Source organism: Neodiprion fabricii, chromosome 2 (assembly GCF_021155785.1).
Source record: "Neodiprion fabricii isolate iyNeoFabr1 chromosome 2, iyNeoFabr1.1, whole genome shotgun sequence".
NCBI lineage: Eukaryota > Metazoa > Arthropoda > Insecta > Hymenoptera > Diprionidae > Neodiprion > Neodiprion fabricii.
The window spans coordinates 21,967,721-21,994,769 of NC_060240.1; the positions used below are offsets into that span (position 1 = coordinate 21,967,721).

At 35.6% G+C, this 27,049-nt stretch overlaps 1 protein-coding gene across 5 annotated transcripts; it reads left to right on the plus strand.

Annotated features, from left to right (window-relative positions):
* The first annotated feature begins 717 nt into the window (after window positions 1-717).
* On the plus strand, window positions 718-26,805 carry LOC124175479 (ectopic P granules protein 5 homolog). 5 transcript variants are annotated; one of them, XM_046555784.1, is made up of 30 exons: window positions 728-1,460; window positions 2,251-2,520; window positions 2,736-3,980; window positions 4,687-5,091; window positions 7,341-7,566; window positions 8,099-8,271; window positions 8,368-8,508; window positions 8,617-8,777; window positions 9,290-9,419; window positions 9,502-10,046; window positions 10,286-10,463; window positions 10,573-10,596; window positions 11,633-11,860; window positions 13,073-13,236; window positions 13,516-13,701; window positions 13,805-13,928; window positions 14,196-14,717; window positions 15,579-15,721; window positions 15,926-16,103; window positions 16,377-16,574; window positions 16,668-16,799; window positions 16,971-17,207; window positions 17,290-17,473; window positions 19,368-19,927; window positions 20,033-20,202; window positions 20,373-20,581; window positions 20,669-20,914; window positions 22,087-22,309; window positions 22,975-23,184; window positions 23,607-26,805. In XM_046555784.1, the coding sequence occupies exons 1-30, from the start codon at window positions 1,428-1,430 to the stop codon at window positions 23,956-23,958; spliced, it is 7,797 nt and encodes a 2,598-aa protein (XP_046411740.1). In that variant the 5' UTR covers window positions 728-1,427; the 3' UTR covers window positions 23,959-26,805. The 5 variants fall into 5 exon arrangements, with proteins under 5 accessions (XP_046411744.1, XP_046411743.1, XP_046411740.1 ...); XM_046555785.1 differs by having other exon boundaries at window positions 2,272-2,520; XM_046555787.1 differs by lacking the exon at window positions 23,607-26,805 and having other exon boundaries at window positions 722-1,460; window positions 22,947-23,158.
* The last annotated feature ends 244 nt before the right edge of the window (window positions 26,806-27,049 follow it).

The window sequence follows — 27,049 nt, forward strand, 5'->3', positions numbered from 1 at the left end:
TGGTATTCACTCAGCCACACTACAGCTACGTCCATGATTGCGCGTTTGCTCGGTATGTTTATGGAGCTTGCTTGGAATTCGCTGATGGTTCTCTGGAAGATTCAGTTCGAGAGAAAAAAATTTCCCCCAACCACTTGCCCATTGCACATTTTGCACAAATCTTATCGAGCTGGCTTCGTATATTTTTCCATAGACTGCGTGTACAAATATTCGAGAACACCAGGCGTTACATATTTTCATATCAATAAAAAAATAATATTTATTAAAAATAAAAAAAAAGTATTCGGGCTGGGAATGGTTAATTATTTTGGTTCAGCTTCTGCTAATTGAATCCAAAATTTATCAAATCTGGAGATACTTTTATTCGTTGACATTCATAATTGAAACAAAAAAAATCCCAATTCTTGCATTCCTGGAAACATCTATGCGAGCGGGGACAAGGATGCGATTGGCAACCACTTGCTCGATCGACCGAGTATATCTACATACACTCTGCGACGCGCCTAACTTCATGCCTGGCACACGATTGTGGGTCACCTTCGGTGCATGGCCGCCTAGGTGTCACGTCGACGCTCCAACCTAGCTGGTATCACGAAAAGTCGAGGGCTGGAGATCTCCCTACTACCTACTCATCTCTGTATGCATGATAGGGGAATTTGCAAGCTGGTGCAAAATCAACATGGATCGTTTTGATACACTTGCAATTTCGTTTCAGCTCGATGATTATTATTGACGCTCGGCAACAACCCAGCAGCATTTCGCGATAACTAAAATGATAGCAAGAGTTACCGGGATACAATTCCTCTACCAACTAATTCTCAAAAATTAGAATTTAGGCCGCGAAATTCACCCTTATGTGCGATGTAACATACATGTGGATGCGTTAGTGTACAACGCAAAACAAATGACTATATCGTTTACTCTTAACCTAGCCAATGCGAATGACGACGGACCGCAATTGTGAATCGACCGTGACGGAGGCAAACAAGCAATAAGTAAATGCGTTACGCGGATAATAGTTGCGTGGTAAGAAGAGGGAATAGTTCGGATTGAGGGATCAGGGTAAATACCGCGTCGTAGACAGTTCGGTTTTGCGCTGACTACTTAATTGATAGACCTGGACGACGACTCACTGCACGACTTGAGGAAGTTTTCAATTGTTGATCGCGCGCTCACAGCTGATTTGCTTCGCTGAACGTCACATCAACATGTCAACATACCAAGAGAATCAGTGCCATTATGTTCATCGTATTAAGCGAGCTGAAGTTTTCGCCTGAGCCTGTTGTCACAGCGTTAAAGTGCAGCATGTAACGATTGTCGTCATCTCGGAACGTTGACAACGAATTACTGGGTGACCTGTGTATTCTCTGGGATCGAAGCGAACGTCCCCGTCCATCTGCTACAGGATCCAGGTGTATATTATCATCATGGCGACAATGGAACGGCAAAAATCTCGGCAGGTAGGTTAGCCGTTGCACGTTTAATATTGCCATTTTCACTTGTGACGCGATGATTAATCGCATTCTCTATCTACTGTTTCTCGATCTGAATGTACCATAGAAATGTTGATAGCAACAATCGTCTTTGATAACTTCGGTGTCAGATGTCACTTACACCCTTCGTTGTTCAAACATTGTTTGTACTGTGTTCAACCACACTATTATGGCCCTACTAAAGTTACTGTTTAACGAGATTAGAAAAAAAATTTGCATTAGGCAACTCGAAGCCGCCAGAAAGGCAACAAACCATGAGTTGTGGTTTAGTAAAGCTAAGTATAATCACTTTGAAATAGCTACTCCTGCAGGCTAATTCCAAAGTTTTGGATGATCGATTCTCTTTTGCAATTATGTGTTATGTTATCGTACTTCGATCTTACATTTAAGAGTCCACTTTGTATGGACCGCTTGGTCATTGTCTCCAGTTAGGAACATCTGTTACTCTTAATATGTCAGTCAACAAAACCTTGACACTGATGGAAGCAATTCAATATTATATCTAAGATAGTTGAAAAAAGTTTAAATATTAATCCAATTATCCAAATCGATCTGATTTTCTTTACAATCACGTGTATGCCACTTAATTTTTCTATTTCAAGACAATTTTCTATTCTTGGTACTGAAAGCAAATGTTATTCCTTGTAATATTTGGCAATATTTTTTATTTGGTTTGTTGTAACATTGCAATATCACTGGTAATGGAATACAGCTGTTAGCACAGTTTTTAACATAATTATTAATTATTCCTGTGCAGTTCACGGTAAATGATTTTCAGAAGCGGAAGAAAGAGCGAAATCGTATTCCCAATTTGCAAACTGTCGTCCCGGATGCCCCGACCCTGGAAGAATTTGAATGTCTACTTGGGGAATCCCCAACAAATTATCCTCGTGTCGAAGGAGTCGAAGATATGGAAAGTGAACTGCACGCAGCTGCTATCGATACTGAGATTTATGAGGGTGTAAATTCGTGTTCAAGAACTATTGAGTTGGATACTGTAACGGAGCAGTACACGTCAGCTGCTCAGGTAAGAGACTTCAATGCTATCACTGATCGCTAATGCTCTTCGTAGCAAAACATTGTAAAATTTGATAAACTTATTGAGAACCTGGACTTTTACTGATAGGATATAAGATATTACTTATAAACAAAATAGAAATGCTTCAAACCAGTACAGATTAACATGGCGTGTTTTGGCCTCTCCCATCTCAGCTTATTGATATGCTTTTTTACTTATTCTAGGAATCCATAGTTATCGATCCAGTGGATACAGTTGATGGAGATATACCAATTCCATCTGTAGTTGCCAATTCGGTGCATGCACTTGATCGAGATGTAACGATTGCATCGGCACCATTGGAAAATGATGAAGAGCAACAAGTTGAAGAATTAAATTCTGTTGTCTCTGAAATGCAGCTCCTGGATGTATCGCCAACTGCTCCAATTATGGACTCGGTGATACAAGTACTTCCGGCTGAATCCAATGCTTCAACATCTGGCGTAATAGAGATTGGATCAGAGAAGAAAGATGTCAAAAACATTGAAAAAGCCTCTACAGAAACACATGAAGAAGGAACAACTGCCTTGAAAGAGATTAAACCATTCACAGACTTACAGTTGGCGGCACTTTACAACAATAAAGAGTTGGCCTTGGCTGAAACATTTGTTGCAGAATTTGTCGATACTCAGTTACGAAGCTCTGCTATTAGACAGCAGCATCGCCTCCACGAACTGCTTGTCAGTTATTTACGTGTCAGAAATCACCTGATAGTCAATTGTCAGGAACTCAATACCTTGAAAACGGATTGTAAAGAAACGCAAAAACAGTTATGGTGCTTGGACAAAGCTTCCATTACGGAATCTGGTGAATGTCAAGATGGAAATCCAGTTAGCGCAACTCACGAGTATCTTGTTGCTCATTTTAATCAGCAAACATTAGCTGCTTTGTCTCGAAATTTGTCAAGCATCAAAGACTTACTGCACAATACTCAAGCCCTGCATTGCTACGAGGCTGAACTACTCAGGCTGCAATTAGAGAACTATATTCAAAGAGTGTGCACCTTGTGTAAGGATTTTGGAAATCTTCCCCATAATGCGTCAGTGAGCCTCAAGCAAGGCCAAATACCATCACGCATAATACCTCAAATGTGCGAGCTCAGGACATGCATTGGAATATTATTTAACTTTCAACGCAGAGTTTTAAAAGACACGAAATTTATATCTGATACGCGAGACTGGCTGTCCCGCTTAGTAGCTGTTCTTTTGAGGGTTGCTACTTGGCAGGACCACTTATTTTTATTGAACCATATATTGAGATGCCCTGGCGGCATTTCTAATTGGGCAATTGGATTTGTTCAAACACCTGTCCAATACTATCCTGCGGGGCAGAGTACTTCACCCCTGAACGATCCACATATCGAGCACATTGTTACTGTGATTGCTACTATTATGTTGCCAGTTAAGGAACGGGACAAATTTTTGGAGAAGGTAATGGCTTTAACAATTATTATATTGATGATTATGTATATTCACTGAATTATAAAAATTGACGCAATATTATCATCCGAGCATTTCTGAGAGAAAACTTCCAAGAATATCAATTTTCCAAGTAATTTCGGTTTTTCATTCCATTTAGTATTGTTATTACCATTTGTTGTGCAAAGTCATCAAAGGATGATAAATTTTGTCAGTTTACGTATTATTTCAATGGAACAAAAGCCGATGCTAATTAAGGAGATACGTACAAGTAGAAGGATAAAAAGTAGGTCATTTTTAAGAATTTAAATACCCACAACTAATTACTCAACTCGATTGGGGTTTGTTTCATTCAAAAGTATGTAGATCGATGTTCTATTAAATTTTTTTTTCCAACACAATCAATTATCAGAAAGCATTGTTATTGACAATAATGTCGACCATTTCATTTGGTGATAGTTTTACGATACCCGGGATAAATTAATAACTGCTCAAATTTCCAGCTTTAAATTTATTCATGCTGGAAAAAAAGTAAATAAAGCTCAGTCTATATACTTTGAAATAAAACTAACTTCAATCAAATTGAATAATTGGCTGTTGAGAAATGAAAACCCAACATTCGGTCAGTTTTTAGCCGTCTACTCGTATATACCCCCTCAATGATGATTTTTTGATTATGATTACCGATTTTTATATTGCACTATGTCATATTTTCCAGGTTCAAATATCTCTCCAGGATGCAGGAAGTACTGCAGCTGATACTGTGTGGGTAATGTTGGATGAAGAAGGGGAAGAAGATGAAGATATTAGAAATGTCGGAGCAAACCTTGGGGAAAGTGACTTGATTGCTATGCTTCATCAGATTCCTTTTGACAAGCTTTTCAAACTGATTCTATTCATCAATCAGGAGGGCAATAATTACAGTCAAGAAAAAAGTCTTGTCACTGAGCACCATATGCTGCGGATTTTTGCCTTTTCCTCGATACTGGTCAGACTGCTCAGGCAAGGCTTGAAAACCTACGATTCTCCAAGATACAGACAACTTGCTAAGAGATTGAGCGCTCTCATTCGAGATATGGTGCAATATGCTAGTGATCAATGGGAGGCATTTGATAGAACTCAGGTAAGGCGGAAGGCTTGAAATCTATGAAATACAATTTAGATAACAACGTTGCAATGTCCACAGTAATGTATGAAAACAAAAATCAAGGATGAATGGGACCTGCAATCTAAATCAAAAGTTGGGAAAATAGAAAAATCCATAGAAAGAATCTCCAGTTATTTGCACTAATTATAGTGATTAGGATTGAAACAACATCCCCACTATATAACAGAAATAAATCTGAGCGAGTTTGAGTAAGAAAAGTTGACGTTATAATCTCTTCAAAAACAGTTCTACAAGAAAATGCTTTGAATGATTAAAATTTGGTGTTTTTGATTCGATTGTAATGTTTTTGGGCTTATTATGTTCACTATAAAGATCGTTAGCGATTGCTCGTCAAAAATTTTATACACATTTTTGTCTAGAGTGGATAAAAATAAATTTGTGAGTACGGTAGAACAGATGTTCATGAAGAATTATATTTTCTTATTAAAACTATATCAACATGTAAAATTTCTTGAATGTTTTCCAAGCTATTTGTGGAGACTTGGTTAGTAAGTAAAATGAGTTCGAAAACCTTGGAATAAGGTTAAAAACACTAGAGTTCAATCATTCGGAACGTTCTAATTATCAAACTTTTTCTTTCATTGTAATCCATATCTCCAGCTGGTTTCATTGAAAGGACCCCGCAGAATCTTTATGGAAATTGGTTCCAGGTCGAATTAGCTGGATTTTTTAATATTTCATAATGCATATTCCCCAATCAAAAGTTCTCATGGACACAAGTCCCAAAAATCAGTAGTTACCGTGATATAGGCTTGGGAACAAAGGTGTCCATTTTTTGATATCTATGGATCTCGTCATTTTCATGAATTATAAAGCTTCAAGGGACCTCAAATCAAACAAATCACTCAAAAAACTGCATGATTAATTCTCAAATATAGGCAGGATGCTATGATTGATTCCATCCACAAACTTGCTGGTGTACCGGAAGGAGGTGCAACGTCAGATTTCGCGTGAAGAACGAGACCCTCCGACTCTTGCAATAATTGACTTGTCCTATTTTTAATGCGTCTGCGGAGTTTCTGCGAATCGACTGTGCAGTTTTTGAGTGATATATTTGATTTCGAGTCCCCTTTGAAGCTTTGTAATTCTTAAAAATCTCTTAATCCAGATATATTAAAAAATCCATACACCCTTCCTCCTAAGCCTATATCTTGGAAAATACTGATTTTTGGGCTTTGTGTCCATGAGAACTTTTGATCAGCAGAATATATACTATAACATACTGAAAATCCAGCCAATTTGACCGAGACCCAATGTCCATAAGGATTTTGCGGGCTCCATTGCTCAGATTCATTTTCATTACATAGGGGTCTCTTTTGATTAGTGGTCAATATCATTGGTGCTAATGACATTGCTGGAGATTTCATTGACAGGTTTTTTTTTCTCTTTTCTTAAGTTTTATGGGTAGTGCTTTGTTTACGTTTAGTCGACACACATCATGTTGGGTCTTGGTCTAATTTTAACCCTCTGTGGCACTGTATCTCATATATGAGACACATTTTTTTAATCGGTTATTCACGATTTACAATCAATTTTTGAGACATGCTGTGATTTTTTTGGCTTAATTGAACTTCTAAGATGTCAATGTTGATGTATTAAAAGGGATTATGATGATTCCGTGAATATAGTGATCGCTATAAATAAACAAAGTGTTGAGAATGCTTATTCTTACAGAATAATTGTAATTGTGGGAAGGTTATCGGGTCTAGAAAAGTGGTACTCGGTAATCTTAGATTTTCGGGGTTGCTAAAAACCAACGTAAAAACTTCAAAATTGAAAACGGCGGATCCAATATGGCAAACTTAAAATAAAAAATTCATCCGCTTTGCTTTGAATTTGTTACTACAAAGGTTTTCGGGGTTGCTGAAAACGAATCCCATGTCAAAATAAACAATTCAAAACTGCTGATCCAATATGGTGAACTGAAAATATAAAAAATGACCGTACTCGCTCATATTAGATCCGCAATTTTGAATTTTGAAAATTTCTCCGATCTGCCTCCATTTTTTAAATCAGCTACCTTGAGAACCCTTATATACTCAGTTTCAAAAAATTTGACTGCAAGGAAAAATGTATGCTTCAAAAAGTTAAACTTTGTCTGAAACAAAAACCTTGAATCTCAAATTAGACTACAAGAACTTTTCTATGTTACTGTGGATAAAATAACTTACAAACACGTTTCAAGAAATACTTTATAACTGTAGGTGGCTGACCAGTCAATGCTCAGTAGACTGCAAACAGAGTATGACAGTTTCTTTCTAAAAGCAAGTCAATGCATATTTTCATCACGGAGACTGGGTGCATGGCAATACCTGGCTGCAATTCCTTACCACATTGTATCCTCTGCGACATTATGGTATATTTTTTACATGTTACACATCACTGACTCGGCTGCTGCTATTTCACCATCTACAAAAATGAGTGAAAACGGTAAATACAAGTAGCGAATCAAGTGTACATTCGAGTAAAGTCGATTCTCCCTCCCTCCTCTTGGTTTAGCGGATCAGAATCGACTTTACTCAGGTGTGCAGCGAATGAAAATTCGTGTAGAAAAAAACTAATGTTTTAATAATAATACGACGTTTGTTTTCACTCTAGAGTGTAAATCCAATTCAAAAATATCTATGACAGTGGAAAAAGTTTGGAAACCGAAATTTATTATTCATATTCAATTATTTTATTATACCGATTAAAGATATAGATATTCTAAGTTTTTGTTTTCGTTTGCAGCGACATACATACATATCATATTATCATCAAATATTTGATTTTTTATCGTAGAGTATAACAAAGAAGATTTTTTAAAATAGAGATTATATGAGATTATATGATTATATTATATGAATTCTCATCCCTGAGGAATTTGTTGCGGTGCTATCCTTACCGATTCATCTAACGGGAATCTCACTGTGCACTGAACAGTTATTTAAATACGAAAATGTATTTTTACAATTTTTCATAGAATGGGAAGCCGAATTAAATTCACCAAAACTTAGAAAACAATTCGAGGAGAAGCTCTGCGAAATGCCAGGGGACGAATCCTATTTTTTGCTTACAACTTTTGCCAATATGGCTATGGCGAGACATGATGACGATTATCAGTTTGTTCAAGTTGCTACTATCGATTTATTTCAAGTAAGCAGCCAACGATTAGAATTTTCTCTACTCTTTAGAAACCTAATGTATGCAAGCAAAATTGTATAACTTATCGTATATTTTACTGTATTGTAGATTGGATTCCTCAGTGAAAAAACTCAAGAATCGTGTTCAAAAGATGCTCGGTCGTTGCTGTCAAATTTGACAAGCAAGTATCCTTCGCTTCTTTCCGATCTTCTGAAAAAATTGAAAGACAATTTCGTTTTGATCGGAAAGGTGAGTTTTATTGTATTCATTTTTATTAATTATCATAGCAAGTATATCTGTAACATTGTTGGTGTGATTATTGAATCGTAATGAAGAATTCATGAGGTTTATCTCCAGCTCAGTTTATATCTCTTCATGGAACTACGAATTGGAAGATGGATTCCCGAAGAAGAGGATTTTACTATTCTGTCCTGCTGGTTGCATCAGCATCCCTTAAATTCTACTGAAAATCATCTTGCTCGTTTGATACTTTCTCACCTCAACTGGGGACTTGATAGGTATACATCTTAAATATTTCGAAATGTATTTATAGTTAATATAGTTAGTGCAGATAATGCGGTTGCATTGTAAAAATTCTTATTTTTAGCTTTTATAAGAATGTGGCGATACTTTGAATACGTCACTCATGTTAGTTCAATATGAATACTGGTAGTTGCACTTCGTTTAGTGTCTTAGAATATTGTTCCATGTTAGTTAAAGAATACCAAGCAAGCGTGATGTAAAAGCTTAAACATTGGTTCTGCAAATTGTGTTAATAATTATGTAATGTAAGGATTTCATTGTTTCGCGAATATGGGTTAAATTTTCAACATTTTTATTGATGCTTATATCTTCGTGTCCTTAATTTTCTTTCTTTACTGGTTTTCAAAGCTGGTATTTTCGAAACCCTAATGATCTTTTTGAAATGCAACGTCTGTATTTACCAACTACACTTATTACATTCTAAAAACAACTGCAGCCAGCAGTTTAGGGTTACGTAGTAAGTGCTAATAAGTATATACTGTTACAGCAAAGGCCAATTATGCCTTGGAATTCATTTACACCGTCGTGTAGCACTTCTTGTAGTTGAACTTACAATGAAGTACGTTCCAGATACTCCTGCACAAACAGCTTCCCTTCTGGCCGAAGGTGTCAAGCAAGTGTGTATCTGTTTGAATTTCAGTACTCGTCCAAAGTAAAGGGATGATTATTACAGACATATGATGCAAATATCTTTTTCAGGTATCATCTATGGTCAGACCGCAGAGTAGTGAACATGCCTTTTCCTTATGGGCATGGGAAATGATTACAAAATTGAGATTACATCAGCTCGATAGGTCGGAGAGTACAGCCCGGCATACAATATCAAATCCAAGTACTTACCTAGCTCAAGTTCCGGATATTGACGCTGATCCGTCACTGGAGATTCTCGCGATTGGTGTCAGAGAAAAACAACCAATTGCTTGTTATGTGGCTGTGCTAATGACAACCTGGGGTCATTCTATTCCATTGATTTTATTGAAAGGATTTAACCAGCTACAAATACTACAGTGTTACTACAAATATGAACAAGTTCTCATTTCGCTTCATCATATAGTTCCATTATTTCTTGAATGTATCGACTCATTGATCAAAACTGAAAAGTTTTCAAATCTGGTCACATCTTTAATTACTGCGGACAGAACGTACATGAAGATGGCCAAGAACTTGATTGTCTCGGATTTTCCTGGTCCGGTACTGAAGCTATTTGCTAACATGATACAAACCCAATTGGAAGATTATCGCAGGTACTCATCGATTTCACCTCGCACTTTTGTTACTTAATTGAAACTGATATAAAAGTTATCCAAGGGTGCAAATCTGAGAAATTCAAATATCAAAATATACCTAAAAACTCAATATAACGTTTTTGGTGCATTAACAAAACCATAGAAATCGCGCAAAAATGATAATAGGAAAGCTTGTAGAAAATAACACAGTTTACTGTACATGATGCATGATGATGATAATATTTCTTTATACGCAGGTATTGTTTGGAAAGTCCTCAAGTACTTGTTTACCTCTGGCTGAGAGTGCTAGCATTGATACCAGATTGGAACCGAGATCAGAGTGTCATGTATTTGATGGATATAGTTATTAGAGCTGCATATTTTCATTTGAATGCCAGAGCAGAGACTGAGACCATCTTCCACAATTTTTTCGCAGTAAGTTTATCACTGAAATTGTTGTTTAAATCGCAATATTCTTACAAGTATGCAAATTACCTAACATCAAACATGCCTTTTTATCTCAATCGGCCTCTTTTGTCACTAGCTAGCCATTGAGGGAGGCGCAGAGGTAAGTGCTTAGTACTCGAGAATTTTTTTTTGCAACGCTTCATTCTTGCTTACTTACGATTTACTTTTGCAAAATGGGCTACGAAATCTGGTTTAACGATCAGCTAGCGATAAACTGAAATAATTTTTGTTCTGCTTGTTGTAGCACTAATGAAATTTCTATAAATATAGCTGTGGATCTTCATTGTTTCTACGAACGCATTTAATCATTCGATAATCTTGATCAATGATGTGTTTGTATTATTCATGTGCAGTTTCATTTGAAGTTGATCGGTTGAAATCAGTATTGAATTATCATTAAATGTGTGTAACATTTTGCTTGAAAAATGATAACTCTTTCACCAATGATAGTGTTTCAAATAGCAATGGGCACTAAGCTAAAAATAATCAATGCATTGATTAATCGAATTTGAAAAATAATCGATCATACCCGATTAATCCGGAGTGAATAATCGATTATTCTCGGTCATTCCTAAATTCAAAGGTTTCTTTTGTTTAGTTTTAAATTATTACACAGATTAATTTGAAATCTTAATAAGCCGGCGTCTTTATCATTCGATCAATGAACAACTGGAACAATAACTTTTGAAGTCATGTTATTATTATTATCACCATTATCATTATTTGTTACCCCCAGTCTTTACCTACTTTTTGCTTCCAATAATTATTTTCACTTGGAAAAATGAAGATGCAATAGAAAATTTCACATATCATGCATTTTCCACCGCTATGATTAGTATATCGGGTATGCTTATAGATTTTGTTGGAAGTACTCACTCTAACTGTATGGAATCTGTGCCTATCTATAGTGTAATACGTTTTGTTGGAATTTCATTTATGCTATCAGAATGCAGTGCTTAAATTTTTCGTAATGCAGTTGTTTGACATTAGAATATAATTTTTTTCTTTATGGTAATTATAATTTCACGTGAGGTATGATTGATGCAATACTTGTAGCATGTCATGTTTTGTATTTCACGTGAATGGGCTATTGTATTGACTCTTGATTGAGTATAATATTTTCCTCGTCTTGACAGAACTTGGCATCAGGAAAGAATTCAGGCTCATTCGGATCATTCCTGAGTTGGGCTACAGGTTCCTCCACATTACCCAGTCTTCTCGGAGGACCTGTACAATCTGTGTGGTTGGCTCACCGAATTCTTACAACGGAACAAGAAGACAGAGAGAGAAAAACTGGCCTCTGGCACGAAGTACTACGGGAATTAGCCATGCAGGGGAAAACATCTGTAGACACTGCTCTTAAGGTATTATACACTTAACGTTATACACGTCGTCATAGAAATTAATTTTTCAAATTGAAAATGCCTTTTTAACCGTTCAATTTGCGCTTGTACGCTCAACGTCCCGCCCTTTTTTTTAATGCAGATTTTTATTTATTAATTTACTTTTTTGGTTCCACATGGTCCAACATTTCTACGTCTAAAACAAAAATATAAAAGTTATTTATATATTTATTGAATAAATAGCACATGTCAACAAATGGTTAAAATTCGTACTTTTTCACGAAAAAAACATTTTCTGCTAATCCACCATGAAAGTCCCAGTGCCACTTTGTACACAAACTTAATACATACCAGAAAATTTTACAGAATTTTTTCTACAGTTTTTCTTGTTTTTGTTTATTTGCCATATTAGATCTGCCATTTCGAATTTTCAAATCTCGAGTTCTGATTCGTAATCAGTGATCGCAAAAGCCCATTTATGAAAAATTTAGAGTAAATCGCCTGTAAGGAAAAATGTATGAGTGAAAGGGTTAACGATAACACTGGTCTGCAACAAAATCCTCCTTCAAAAAACTAGGTCATAAATATGAAGATTTTGATGCTCTGAATCTGTTCCCAATGGCTGATGTTTTCTATCACGTCTCAATTTTTCGATATGAATTTTTTTTCCAAACTATCATAAATTTAGATTTTTTTTTTAATTCGTTTTATGCGTTAGCATTATAAACAACGTATATACATACGAAATAGGTTTGAGCTAGTCGTAAGAGAAAGGGGGAAAATAGTCAGCAGCAAAGCTTGCTGATTTTTGTTGGTCGATTCGCCGAGAAACTTCGATGGAAACGATGAAAAGAAAAAAAAACTACAAAATAACTTTATTTATATTACCATAATAAGATGAATATACTGATATTTTTATAACTTGTGACTGTAAAATTAGCATTTTTCGCTGTAAAACTTAGACCGCAGTCTTCTTTCACTTATTTTTAATTGTTGTTACTTTGATAATATCACTTTATAATGAAATGAACATTGTATTTGAAATCTATGTGCTGTATTCATTTGCATGTTAAATTCCGTGTTTAGAGCACCAAATATGATGTTATCATGCATGAAAACAATGGGGAAAAAAAAAATTTTTTTTTTGCAGACCAGTGTAATTAATCGAAATTTTTATGTTTTATGAATAAGATATGGATAGTTATAACAATTTCTTCTCTGATACCTTTTCAGAAAGCCTGTGCCACTGTGAAAATACAACCATTTGGAGCAAGCGGTTTGGCTATATATCGATGGTCCCATCAAGCGCTAGATACTCCTATGGACCACCCACTCTTGGCGCTTCTGTGGCAAAACTTCTTCACCTTGTTTTTAGCCAGAGTTCCTACAGTTACTGGGTTAGCCTACATTCATTGTTCATCATTTTTCATTTTATGTTGAAAAATTATCACAATCCAAGTAGCAGCAAAATATCGTTTTTCCAAAGCTTGCAAGCAGATAGTTTTTAGATTCTATTCCGCTTTTACCCTCCATCCGAACTGGAGTCACGATTCATAAAGGTTTATTCATTCTGTACACATATAATCCATGTTCACAAATATACTTTACTCCAAAAATGATACAATCAATATTGTATAGAAACCTCGAATCTACGGAATTTGTTTATTATTTGCTAGCACTTTGGACAAAGGCGGTGTTGGTGAGAAATTTTTTGAAGGCATGATCAACTTAAGTTACTTCAAAAAGCTGAAGAAACGCCTTCATGATACAACCGAATACTTTCAAGTGAAAGGGGAAAGTGATTTGGACAACGGGTCGCCAATAACTGAGGAAAGAAGAGTGTTTTATTTCAATGCTGCCAAGTAAATATAAAAATTTGATCTTTGAACGGAAGTTCTTAATAACTGTTTCTTGAATAATTATTTCTTATATTATCATTACTGAAAACTTATTCAATTATTTCAGGTTTTATAAAACACTAAGCTTATGGCTTGAAGAACCACGATTACAAGAATCTGGATTGTATCTTCCTGCATTACCGCTGCAGTATATGTCACAAAAGTTGGCATTGTTATTGCAAGGAAATCAGGTGAGTTTGCTACCTCAAACACAGTTTTATCAGACTGAAAAATATATTTTCTCTTGTTTATACCATCAGTTCCAAAAAAGATCTGTATCTAAAATTTTAGAGAAACTAATTTTAGCAGCGATATGCGGCAACATTCATCGGATTCTATCGTTTGTTTTTTTATCAGAATATTTATTGAATAATAATAGTAGCTTTATAATGAAAAACCGTAAACTGTTTTCCATGTTGAGATAATGAAATATTTTTCACTGGTTTGAATACCAACAGGAACCGTGGTTGGAATATGTCGACTATCAATCTGTCAGAAAAAGTCAATTGAAGGCAGTTGCGGAATGGCAAGCCTGTAGTCTAAGAAACCCAGAAAGTCAGTCGCTAAAGACAAATCAGACACCAACGACACCTTTGGAGCCGTTGGATCCTCTGCAGAGGATATTTCGGAGAATAACCACTTATGAGCAACCAATTCCGCCACCTTCGCTAAGCAAAAACAACGCATTTCTGCCTTACGTATCAAAGGAAAGTCTGTATAAGCCTGACGGCATTTTGAACTTGTTGAAACCGCATCTCAAAGCAATAATAGAATATGCCCAGACATATAATCTCATGCTTGATGAACATACAGCGATAGACTGCAATTTCTTGGAACTAGTTCCAACACTCTACAGAGACGTTGAGAGCCGAGTTACGCTTCACGCTCTGTGTGATCCTTCGCCTTCTGGACAAAGACGTTCTAGATCCGGCACACCGCCTATCGTTCATTGTGCTGGAGCTGCAGTTATTAGAATAAAGGTAACCTGCAGATATTTTTCCTGTGTGTCAACAGATTGTTTAACATGATTACTGAATATAAAATAATTAAAAAATAATTCCCTTATGTTTTCAAATTTTTATCTTAACTCTAACCTGTGCCGGCAAGAGGGTGGAATTGCCTATTTAATCTCTTCAGGAGCACATTAAATCGGTCGAACGGATTTCGATAAAATCTTGGGTAAAATTTGGTATACGGGGGTTTCTGGGGTCACTGACTACGCATCTGGACTTAAAATTTAAAAATTTAAGACGTTGGATCTAATATGATGGACCATAATCCAAAAAGTCACTCGCTTTTGGGTAAAATTCAGTTCTCAAGGACTTTTGAGGTCGCTGATTACGAATCTGAACTTGGAATTACAAAATTGAAAATAGCAGATCCAATATGGTGGACCAAAATCCCAAAAGTCACTTGATGTTGCCACATCGGAGCCACCATTTTGAATGATTTAATTTCAAGTTTAGATTCGTAATCAGCGCCCCAAGAAGCCTCCCTATACTAAATTTTATCGAAATCCGTTTGGTGGATTGATTGTGCTCCTGAAAGGGTTAAATGAGGAAAACCACCTTATGAGCACGGTCGAGTTGAGATAAAAATCTGAAAACATTCGAAAATTATTTACAAATTAATCTGAACCGATTTGGGAGGTGAGCCGGTCGAAATTCAAATACGACCTTTTGAAGGACCACCTTAATGAATACAGACGAACATTTCTTTTTTTTGCTGAAACAGGTTACATTTCCAATTGAGCTTTCCTTCGTATTACTCACTTTTCTGCGAAGTTTTTTTCCGTGTTTCTGTGATGTATCCTGCTCAATTCAAAAAATTATTATGTCTAGATTTCAGAAGCTCGAGTCAGCGACGGTGTCGACCATATGATTAGTCAAAATAGAGCTGAGTATGAACAATTATTGGTTCGAGCCAGTCAACCTCCGCCTGCAAAGGTTTCTCAAGCCTGTGTCTTCGTTGATTACCTGATTATGTAAGATTCATACGTTCATCCTGCTTTGACCTGATTTTATAACATTTGGACCATATCACAGACCACAGTAGTATTGATTTTAGTTTTACAACACTGAGTATTTGCATGCGAATAACTCTGTGATCTGCCAGATTAATACATGCTTACCTCGTTTCTCGGCCAGAATTCCAATTCGATTTAAAATATGACATAAATTACGAACAGGCTTCTGGAACATGAATTAACTATCAGCCGGACCAGCGAGAACTCGACTGTTTTAAGCAATGTACAAGAGACTGGGGTCAAATTATTTTACCATCTGGTTGATTTTTACACGGAAGAGGCTGCTCTTTGCCCACCGACTAAGCAGTTTATCACAACATATCTAGAAAAATTGGGCCAGGTAATATGCAGATGATAATTTGAAAAAATAATGATGAAAAGGAAGCTGAAGTTATTTTATTTTATAAATGTGATTTTCATGATATTACAGTCTAGAACAAATAAAGATGTAATTCTTTGCATCCAAGTAGATATTGTACTTGAATCTCAGTTTTTAGAGTTTTGAAACTTCACAACGTTGTCTGGAAAATCTAAAAACTATCTCAAGTCTCAATCAAATATCATTATTGGTGTTATGTAGGGAATATTTTCATATTGATATCTGTTTTCCAAGTTATTCATCAGCGGAGAGGAAGGTCAGGGACAACCATTATTGAAAACGATAATGCAACGACCAGGATTAGGAGGCTTACTGGGGCCCCATTTTACACCAGTAGCTGGAGGCGCGTCAACTTTCTTGCCTATGTATCAAACTGTTGTTGACTTAGCTACTGGGCCAAACGCCGACCTGTGTTTCGTTTTACTCTCCAAGGTAAGGTGGAATAAATAATTGGCTTGATTATCAAATCTTCGATATTTTGTTAACAACACCACAAGTTGTTGGTATTTTGAACACATCTTGCAGTTTGACGTCGGAAGCTGGCTAAATTATAGACGACCCAGACTCAGCGAGAGATCCACGTTCATTGATCTGGTGTCCAAAGCCCTGTGCAATGCTGGATTAACCCCCGAAGACGAAAAACTTATATTACACGAGGTGATTTTTCAAAATTTTCCTGCTAATAAATTTAATCATCATCGTAATGGTTGTTGCATGTTAGAATGTTCAACATCATTTTGTCACTTATATTTCGAGCATGTGGATAGACCAAAACATAGATATATCAAGATGAAAAATTTCTGTTTTCTCTCCTCGTAATTCAATCAGCTTTTCCGTAATCATCTTCGACTCGTACTCCTCCACGAGTTTCCTGAGCATTATGGCGAGGTTTTAAGTGCAATATTAAGAGGCAGCGAGTCACAGAGCCTATCATTGGATGTTTGGCGAGACTTACTAACTGCCCTTAGTGGAAGATCGAAATCCCAGGCTCCTGTACAACCGATAAAAGTCAGAGATGAAATTCGACGTTATGCTACGGAACAGAGATTGCTCTCGCGACAAGAGGTGATTATTCTTTGTCAGTTGGGCTTTATCGACTGTGAATTTTCTGCACCGTACGCATTGCGTCCTCTCAAAAATATTCTAGATGCAGGATACCGCTGTTCTTCTGAGCAAACATTTTATGAAAGAACGATTGCAGTACGGATTATATGGATTGTATCCCAAATATCGAGTATACAATGAACCAATCGCCACGTTTCTTGGTATGGTTGGACATGCTCTCGTCGTGCTGACTCTTCATTCTGACAAAGGAACATTAGCCGATCAATGTGAGTCATTCTAACAGATCGATTGTAACATGGTATTAATAGATATTGTCGTGTTTCCAGCTTTGTTAAGGGGTTATACATGAGTATTCAGCTGAAACAAGTGGGTGAATCTTAGGAATTCATAGTTCGACAATCGAGGTTTGTTTTTTTTTTTTTTGAAAATATGGAGGTCGAGCTTCATTTACGCAGTTTGCTCTATTAGAACCAGTTAATACAAAGCATTGTCATTGACAATCACGTCGTCCATTTTGCTCGGCGAAATATTTTGCATTAGCTATGATTTACGATTTACTGCAAACTTCAAGATAGTATCAACATTTTGTTTACGGCAGAAAAAAAAATTTAATCGTGGCAAAGAAAATAAACTGCCAAAGAATATTGTCTCCAAAGGGCCTAGCCGGGGTTGCATATGAAATATGTCCCTGAACCGATGTGGATTTACTATACGCCACATTTTAGAGCTACCTCAAAAACCTGGATCGCCCAAGTTTAAAACCTCTATCTATATTATTACGCTGGAAACTCAGAATAACGTGAATTTCCGTTTTTTCGCGATTACTATGCCATTTTTACTTTAAAAAATATGAAAAAAATTGGAGATCTGGCGGATATCGATGTACATACTCGAGAATTTTTTCGAACCAAATTCGAGCTGTGAAAAATTTTTTGAGGTTTAAATTGTCGATCTCTTATTAAGTTTGAAGAGTGATTAGCTTCTTTTTTTTACAGTATGTTCATTGCGTTATTTTTGATTTTCTGTAATTTTTTCAGATTTTTCGAAAAGGTGCGCCATTGTTAAACAAATCAAAAACTAATTTTTCAATGGTGTTTTGGGGGAAAAGTAACTCAATGTCAACTCAATCATCGGGAGGACACATTTCCGTGATCTAATGATAAACTAACTTATAATGGAACCAACAAAATGAATGGGAGTGTCAATTCCAAATGAAATATTCTGTTTCTGATGGAAACATTCATGTTTTGCTCAGAAAATATAACAAAAAACAATTTCGTTGCCGTTTGCGCTAATTAGTATACATTGCGATTGCAACATTTTTATTCTTTAAATCAATCATGTTCCTCCAGAATCTTGTATAAATCGTTGGAACGCAGATTTTCTGAAAGGAATTCCAAAATCATTAGATTTCGGAAATGTCTCCCCCCGATGATTGAGTTGACATTGAGTTACTTTTCCCCCAAAAAACCATTGAAAAATTAGTTTTTGATTTTTTTAACAATGGCGCACCTTTCTGAAAAATCTGAAAAAATTACAGAAAATCAAAAATAACGCAATGAACATACTGTAAAAAAAAGAAGCTAGTCACTTTTCAAACTTAATAAGAGATCGACAATTTAAACCTCAAAAGATTTTTCACAGCTCGAATTTGGTTCGAAAAAATTCTCGAGTATGTACATCGATATCCGCCAGATCTCCAATTTTTTTCATATCTTTTAAAGTAAAAATGGCGTAGTAATCGCGACAAAACGGAAATCCACGTTATTCTGAATTTCCAGCGTAATAATATAGATAGAGGTTTTAATCTTGGGCGAACCAGGTTTTTGAGGTAGTTTTAAAATGTGGCGTATAGTAAAACCACATCGGTTCAGGGACATATTTCATATGTAACCCCGGCGAGGTCCTTTGAAGTAACTCGTTCCAATCGTTTTTGAGATATCGCGAGCGCTACAAAACATGTCACCAAGCCAAATAGGTGACATTATTTTCAATAACAGTGCTTCCTATCAATTCATTCGAGGAAAAAAAGTATGTTGGTAAAGCTTTAAAATGAGACTAACCGCAGTCGAATTAAATAATCGGTTGTCAAGCTATAAATTTACCCAGTTTTTCAACTGTCTACTCATACATTACTTTTATTCTTATTTACTATTCCAGTATGCGAGCGGATATGGCCAGTTTTGGGGGACATGTTTGCACCATGGATTATACCATATTGGACGAGGCATCTGCGCGAGCCAACAGCAGCTTGGATTCAGCAATTGACAGACGACAGATCAGTTTTACTGCCATGGATAATAGCTGATGGACCATATGCAAACAGAACTGTTGCGATGTTTGTCGAGTGTATAAGATTCATCATCGATACTATGCCTGCATCAAGCAAAATTCTCTGTTTTCTATGGCAATTTTATGTGACAAATTTTGCTCATACCTCGGTCAAAGATCATATCTTGAACGTTATTCACGGCAATTTTCTATCACTGCCTTGGGACAGATTCAGTCCTGGTATAGGGGATATCGAATTGATGGTTAAAGTCGTTGATCAGTATTTGCCAGATAGTCACTTGTTCCTGGGAAGCGTGTTCACTAGTGTTAATTGGCAAGTCTGGGCGAATGAAATACTATCTGTTCAACCGCTGCCGGTCGCTTCCAGAATGCATATATGCTTGCTAAACCTGCTCGTTAAACTTTCAAATGAACCAAATGTTAGACAGGTAAGCATAGTTCATAATTACTTTCATAAAAATGCTTGGCACAAAGTGTACGGTTCTTACCAAGCTAATCTTTATCTGTTACTAACGTATATGCATATCTTCTAGAATGAAAAAGCTGTACAAATAGTTCTGACTGCAGAAAAGTTTGCCTGGCATTTGGTAGATGCTGCTGCGTATGATCAGGTGATTAATTGGTATGTTATGAGCTGTGATCCCAGAGTAATACTTTGCCTCGATTCCAATCAAATTTATTCGATCGATGGAGCTATCAACAAGTAAGTAAGAGTCGATCTTCTAAACTTAATTCAAAGAAATGAAACTTAAAATACATCCTCTGTCCAATCAGTTTTTGTTTTGTTTTTCGTATTGTTGTTTCCCTAAATACCGATATCCCAATATATTCAATTATAGATGCTTATCTTATGCTAATATTATGATTTTTCAGTTTGTTGAAAATTGCCGCTGCATACGATCCCAATGTGACTCATTTTCATCCTACGACATTGAAAAAGAGACAAATGTACGTTCGGTCTTCAGTTAAATTATTGGTAAATTGCACAACTCGTCACAAGACACTTCTGACGAGTGATCCCAAAGCATTTACCGATGCATTGTCCAAGATGTTGGATGACATGGAGTCTGTTATTACGAATAGTAAATATTTTTGTACCTTCAACGTAAGAAAGTATGGTGTCACTATTGAGAATATGTTGGATTTCAATATCTTTTCTAACTTCACAGCCGTATCGCAACCTCAACAAGCTGCAGAAGCTGGTTTGTTAGTCACCGAATTGCTCCATTCTATAAATCAAAGTGGTCCGCTAGTCGAGCAACTGCGCACCAGCTGGGCCTCGTGGCTTTCCAATAGAACATCCAGTAGCCCAACGCTCATGGGTATTCTGCGAGTAATAGGGATAGCAGTCGCGTCGCCATCCGCTCTTGGAGAACTAATGGAAGCTGCTCTTGATGCTTACTTCAAGCATAATGGTTAACTATTTTATTAACAAATAACGTTGAATATTGCATTTCTTGTAGTTTAATCACGCTTAGTGCAGATTTCACTGAATATTTATGAAAATCAAAATCAGTACGTGAAAGTAGCTATACTCGACAGTTTTACAAGTTACATCCACGAAAAGGGATTATGCAATAGGACCGGCAAATTACAACGTGAATATTTTATTACACTCTTCGGACGAAAAAACGTCCTGTATTTCTCGGAATTTTTTCATAACTTTCTGGTAATTTATTTTCAATTATCTCATATTTTCTAAATATTTACACCCAATATAAACAGCTAGATGTTTAGAGAAATATTACTGTATAAGATTGCGATCGACATTAGGCAGGGTTATCTAGACAGAAGTAATTTTTTATTTTTACTTCGAGCAATGTTACTCCGAAATAAAAATTGCGCAATCTGTAGGTGGAGTATTATAGCCTACACTAAAATATTTTTATTCATACAGTTTTGGTCCCTCGAAGTTGACCAATATTTGATGATTTTCTGAAATGGCTGGAAAAAACTAGCATTTGCTTTTTTCGGGATGGATTTTTCTTGCGAGAAACTCTAAATACTACTTTTGAGTCCAAATACGCAATTTCAAGAATTACCGAGTCAATGTGATTTAATATACAGTATAACTATAGCTTATATAAGAAAAAATACTCGGTAATTCTTGAAATTGCGTATTTGGACTCAAAAATAATATTATTTAATATTAAAAAAAAAAAAAACTTCATCCCAAAGAAAGAAGATGATAGTTTGTCCAATGACACCATTTCGGTCAATGATTGAAAATTCGTCAACTTGAGGGGCTCAAAACTGTATGTATGCGCGAAAAACATAACTTTTTATGATCATAATCGAATTCCTTGACCTCAAAAATACCTAAAACCCATGCTTTCAAAAGTAAATATTCACTTGAGACACCGAAAACATTGAATTATTGTATTCGGGATTTTTGGTACTTAAGTGGTTAATATGACTATTATTATCATGTTTAGATGAATTCTGTTTTTTGTGAAATGATACCAGAATTTGATTTACATCCATGTCAGAGTGTATCTGCGTACTAGGCTAAATTAGAATCAAGTTTTAATGTATTTCGGTAACCTCTTAATGACATTGGTTAGATGAATGATTGAACATTTTTTAGATTTAGTTGCCGACGAGGCGTTACCAACTTGGGGTTGGGTACTGACGGTTTTGCAGCCTGTAATACCGCGTCAACCGCCAGTCGAGGGAGTTTTGGTGGCCGAAGGTCGTATCTTGACACTATATGCGCTTTTACTTAAAAGACTGCCCTCTTGCAGAAATATCAAAGAGGAAGGGCTGTTACTGGTCAATTTGATCGATTGGATTTCTACCATCAAGCCGACGTAAGTGTATTTTCTTAAACCCTGCCATATGGATGATTGCAATATAAACTCCCGTTCTATAGTATATCGTGTATCAAATCATTTATATCGAGGGCGAGATTACAAACCTATCTTTTCTAACTTTAATCAAAATCAATAAAGTTTTTCATTTCTCAAATAATTATAGGATTGTACTCCCTACGGTAACTTGTTACCATAATTTTTAACCCAATTTTACTTGCAACATTACTACGTTTTTATTATGCAATAAGTATAACTACTTAATACAGCTGAATAATTAGTCCATATGACTTGTTAATTGCTTGGGGATGGGACGCTAGAAAAACGTGAAAATATCAGTTTCCACTCATTTCTTGCCTGGTGTGAAGAATAATCAATAAGAACAGTTTCTCTAATCGATTTCTACTGCAACCACTTTGAAAGTTTTTAATTTGGTTAAGAAAAAAATTGAACTGTCGAGCTCAAACTTTACGGAAGTATTTGGCAAATCGTTGAGAAACAAGTAGAACACTGCTCCAAGCTATGATTTGTTCTTCTTCTTTGTAATATAACTTTCAACTCAGTATTGGTTCAGATAACTAAATGTCTTTGTTTCGCTGAGAGAATAGCGAAAAATCCATTGTTACTTAATTTGTAGATCAATGAAGCTACTAAATTCATTACAGAGAGTTCATAGAGGAAAAGTTACCGTTATTGTGGGGTAAGGCGCTGGAACTAGCGTATAGACAATGTCAGTATAGTGAAAACACAGTGATTGCTGCCAGAGCATTGAAAGGTTTGGCTCGCGCTTTACTCCTTACTGCAGACGATGTGGGACAAGGTTGGGGAATTCTAGGAGCTATCGGCTTGAGAAAAGGATCTCAGTTATCTATAAGGTAATAAAACTTTACTGCATCTAATTTGTATAGTCAGACGCAAGATTTTCTCTCTGCAATCTTAACTCATAATAAGTTTTTGGATAATATATGTGCGTATTTTAGGTACATGCTCTTAAATTTCGCTAGAGATTTAATATAAAGTTTGAAAACAATGGATTCTTTGCGAGAATTTATAACATTATACCTGTAGTGAAGATAAAGTCAAAATTTTTTTTGGAGAACTCTGAAAACTTTATTTTGTGACTTCACAATTTGAAAAACTTCTGAGAATTAATTATCTGAAAACTGTTTGAAACGTAATGATAAAGATGATAATTCAAGTATTTTTCATATTGTTTAAATTCATTTTTAGTAACGACTGTCGGATTCTCCAGCTGTGAAATTATTGCACAAAAATTATTCGCTCGTTTTATCCACAGATGTAAATTTCTAAGCAGAACACTCGGTGTGTACTGTTTGGCGCAACTGCCTGAATCGAAATCGGAGCACCAAATAGTACGCTTTACACCTCACTCTCCGGGAGTTGCACCGTCAAGATCCAGTGACTCTGATTTCCAAGATGTAAAGCCAAATACTGAGGCCATTAAAGCCATGCAAACGTTAGAGGCTTTAGTTACAAACAAACATTATGCCGAACTCAAAGGTGATGTTGAACAAGTCATCCGACTTATTAGAGACTCGGGAAATTCACTTCACAATGCCGTTGCTGTTGTTGGCACGCTCACTGCAGAGCTTTATAATCAACGATATTTGCACGTTTTAATTGAGTAGATATGACGGTGTTCACGTGAAAATAGTCAAACTTTGAGCAGCTAAGCAATTCTGTATCTATTGTCAACATGGAGATTCAGAGCACAGCTTGAGAATAAGCTACGAATCAACAAATTACAGTATTCATGTAACTTGGAATTATGTTTGGAAAACGGAATTTTATTTGCATCAGGTGATTGATTGTGGAGAACTAACTTATAACGGAACCAACAAAATGAATGGGAGTGTCAATTCCAAATGAAATATTCTGTTTCTGATGGAAATATTCATGGTTTGCTCAGAAAATATAACAAAAAACAACTTCGTTGCCATTCGCGCTAATTAGCATACATTGCGATTGTAACATTTTTATTCTTTAAATCAATCATGTTCCTTCAGAATCTTGTATAAATCGTTGGAACGCAGGTTTTTTGAAAGGAATTCCAAAATGAAAGAAACAAATATTTTGAAACACATTTCTCAGCTGTATAAACCCTCTGAAAATCCATGTTTCATGGTTTATATAAGACCTTAAGAGTACTTGAGCACTAAAATACAACTTTTTTTGCTCAAAATTAAGTAAGTAAAGTTCTCTAGTCATCGAATGCCTAAAAAATTAGAGCTCAATTTACAGTACATGCCATGCAAGCGATTACGGATAGTAAAAAGAGTTAGAGTCAAATTGGCACTGTATTTCGTAGGTTTCAAATTTTAGCATCTTCATATTCGACAAATATTGCTCTTACGGAAAATTACTACTGGAGTATTGAAGTACTAGAGTATGCACTAATAATGAAAAATACTTGTGGATACTTCATTTTTCGATTGAATCATTCAATTCTGGTTCGACTATTATCAACAAAGCGCGTTATTAAACTTCACACATAACTCCAAAAATTGATTAATACTGTCGTAAGAAACGATATTACTGAGAATACTTCATATTACTAGATCGGTAGTAATTTTACTTCGACGAAATTTCTATAATAATTTTGTCATTTATGTCTCAAATCTAGTCGTTACAAAATTATAATACTATTCTGATGCAGAGATGGCGTTAGTATGTTAAAATGACTGCGTGTTTGTTATCTCATCAACTGTTGCCCAAAAATGATCCCCGGAAGTTTGAAATATGAGCAAAAAAAAAGTTTCACGTTTACCTGTTGTCATGAAAAAACATAGTTTTGTATTGGGTAAATTAGACATTATTACTGTAAATAGATAAATTTACTAAATAGATCTATACATTCAAGCATATAGGTGAAATTTCTGCAGCTTGTATTGTGTTACATGAGTCGTCTATAGTGAGCCACATGCAGTGATAACTGAAAATTTTAAATTTCGACAAGTGTATAAATTTTATATAATTATATCAAATAGTATAAGTTTTAAATCGTTTCATATATGTTTATATAGGTATTCTATTGTTAAATTTGAAATATCTTAAATATTTGTATTATACTTGTTATCAAATTTAACGATGATTACATTCAAATATGAAGATATGAAATCTGTTTGCATAGTGAATTCATTTGACATCGATACCTCTGTATTGGTGATTTCTTCGAACTTATATTAGTTTATATACAAACCCAAGTAACATTCCTACTTATACATTAATGCCGACATGAGTATTCAAAATTCAAACTTCCTGAAAACCAAGAATATCTCGTGTCAAACTGTATCAAATTTCCAAACATTAGTTTCTGCGATATGAAAAGCCTCCCGAAATGTAGGGTTTTTTAGATTAAGTCTTAGAGTTGCCTCACAGCATGTGACGGTTTCCACTTCAAACACCGTGTGAGGAATCCAATTTATTCAAGTTTCTGCTACGAATTTTTAAAACAATTGCAAGTACACCATCGTATGGATTATAGATGTAATCGTACAGATGATTAAATCGTGTCTAAAAATTTTCAAGCTTTTTTTACGTTGGAGCAATTAGAATCTAGGCATTAGCAGCATCAGGACTTTCTGTACCTTTTCTTCAAAATGGCAGACTGAAACCAACCTTATGTGGTCTGCACAAGCAAATATGTTATTATTTAAATCAAAATGAAGCCAGTCCAACTCTCGAACTATACAAAATTACTCTGAAAAACTCCGGAAACAAACTGGGATGATTATCCTTTTTTGTACGTTATTGAAACCTTTGCGGTACAGCGTCTATTATTTGAGACACTCTTTTTAAATCGATTATTTAAGACTTATATTCAATTTTTGAGATATCAGAGTCATTTTTTGTACATAATTGGGCTTGTACAATGTCAATCTTCATGTTTTAAAAGGGATTATGATGCTTCCGGGAATATCGTGAGCGCCAAAAATAAACAGTGTTGAAAATGCCTGCTTTTACAGAATAAATGTAATTGTGGGAAGATTATGGGGACTAGAAAAGTGGAACTCTGTAATCTTGGGTTCGCTAAAAACGACTCCAACGTTAAAATTTCAAGATTTTAAATAGCGGATCCAGTATGGCGTACTGAAAATATAAAAATTGATCCTGTTCGCTCATATAATATCCACCATTTTGAATATTAAAAATGTCTCGGATCTCATCCCTTTTTTCTGACATTGCATCTGATCCCGGAAAAGAGTCACAGGCTTTGACGTACTTCCTACACATGAACCGAAAACTTTATCCTTCTAGAAAGATTTTTAGTTTTACAAAAGCTAACGTCTATACGTGGTTGAAAAAAAAAAACATATTTTTAAGATAAGCTAAACCTACCTGAGTAATGTCTTGCATTTCAAGAAATTATTTTCATACTTTTCTGGATTCAATATTGAAAACAGTTCAAGACCACTTTATCAAGGTCTTTTAATCCAGCAGTTTGATCACGAAGAAAGATCAGACGGATAGTCACCCAATTTATATAATTTTTTTTTTAGCTATTTTCGCAAGGAGCAAACTCTTATCGCTAATAACTTTAACCCTTTGAATCATAGTGGTAAGTATGCTTACCACCTATTTTATATCCATTTTTGATATATTTAGAGAACTTTTCAACATATTTCTTTTTTTTTCTGCTACTTCGGATAGTATACTAATAGGTTTCGGTATAATGGAAATTATTGTTGTTAGAAACAAATTCATTGAAATCGTGATAAT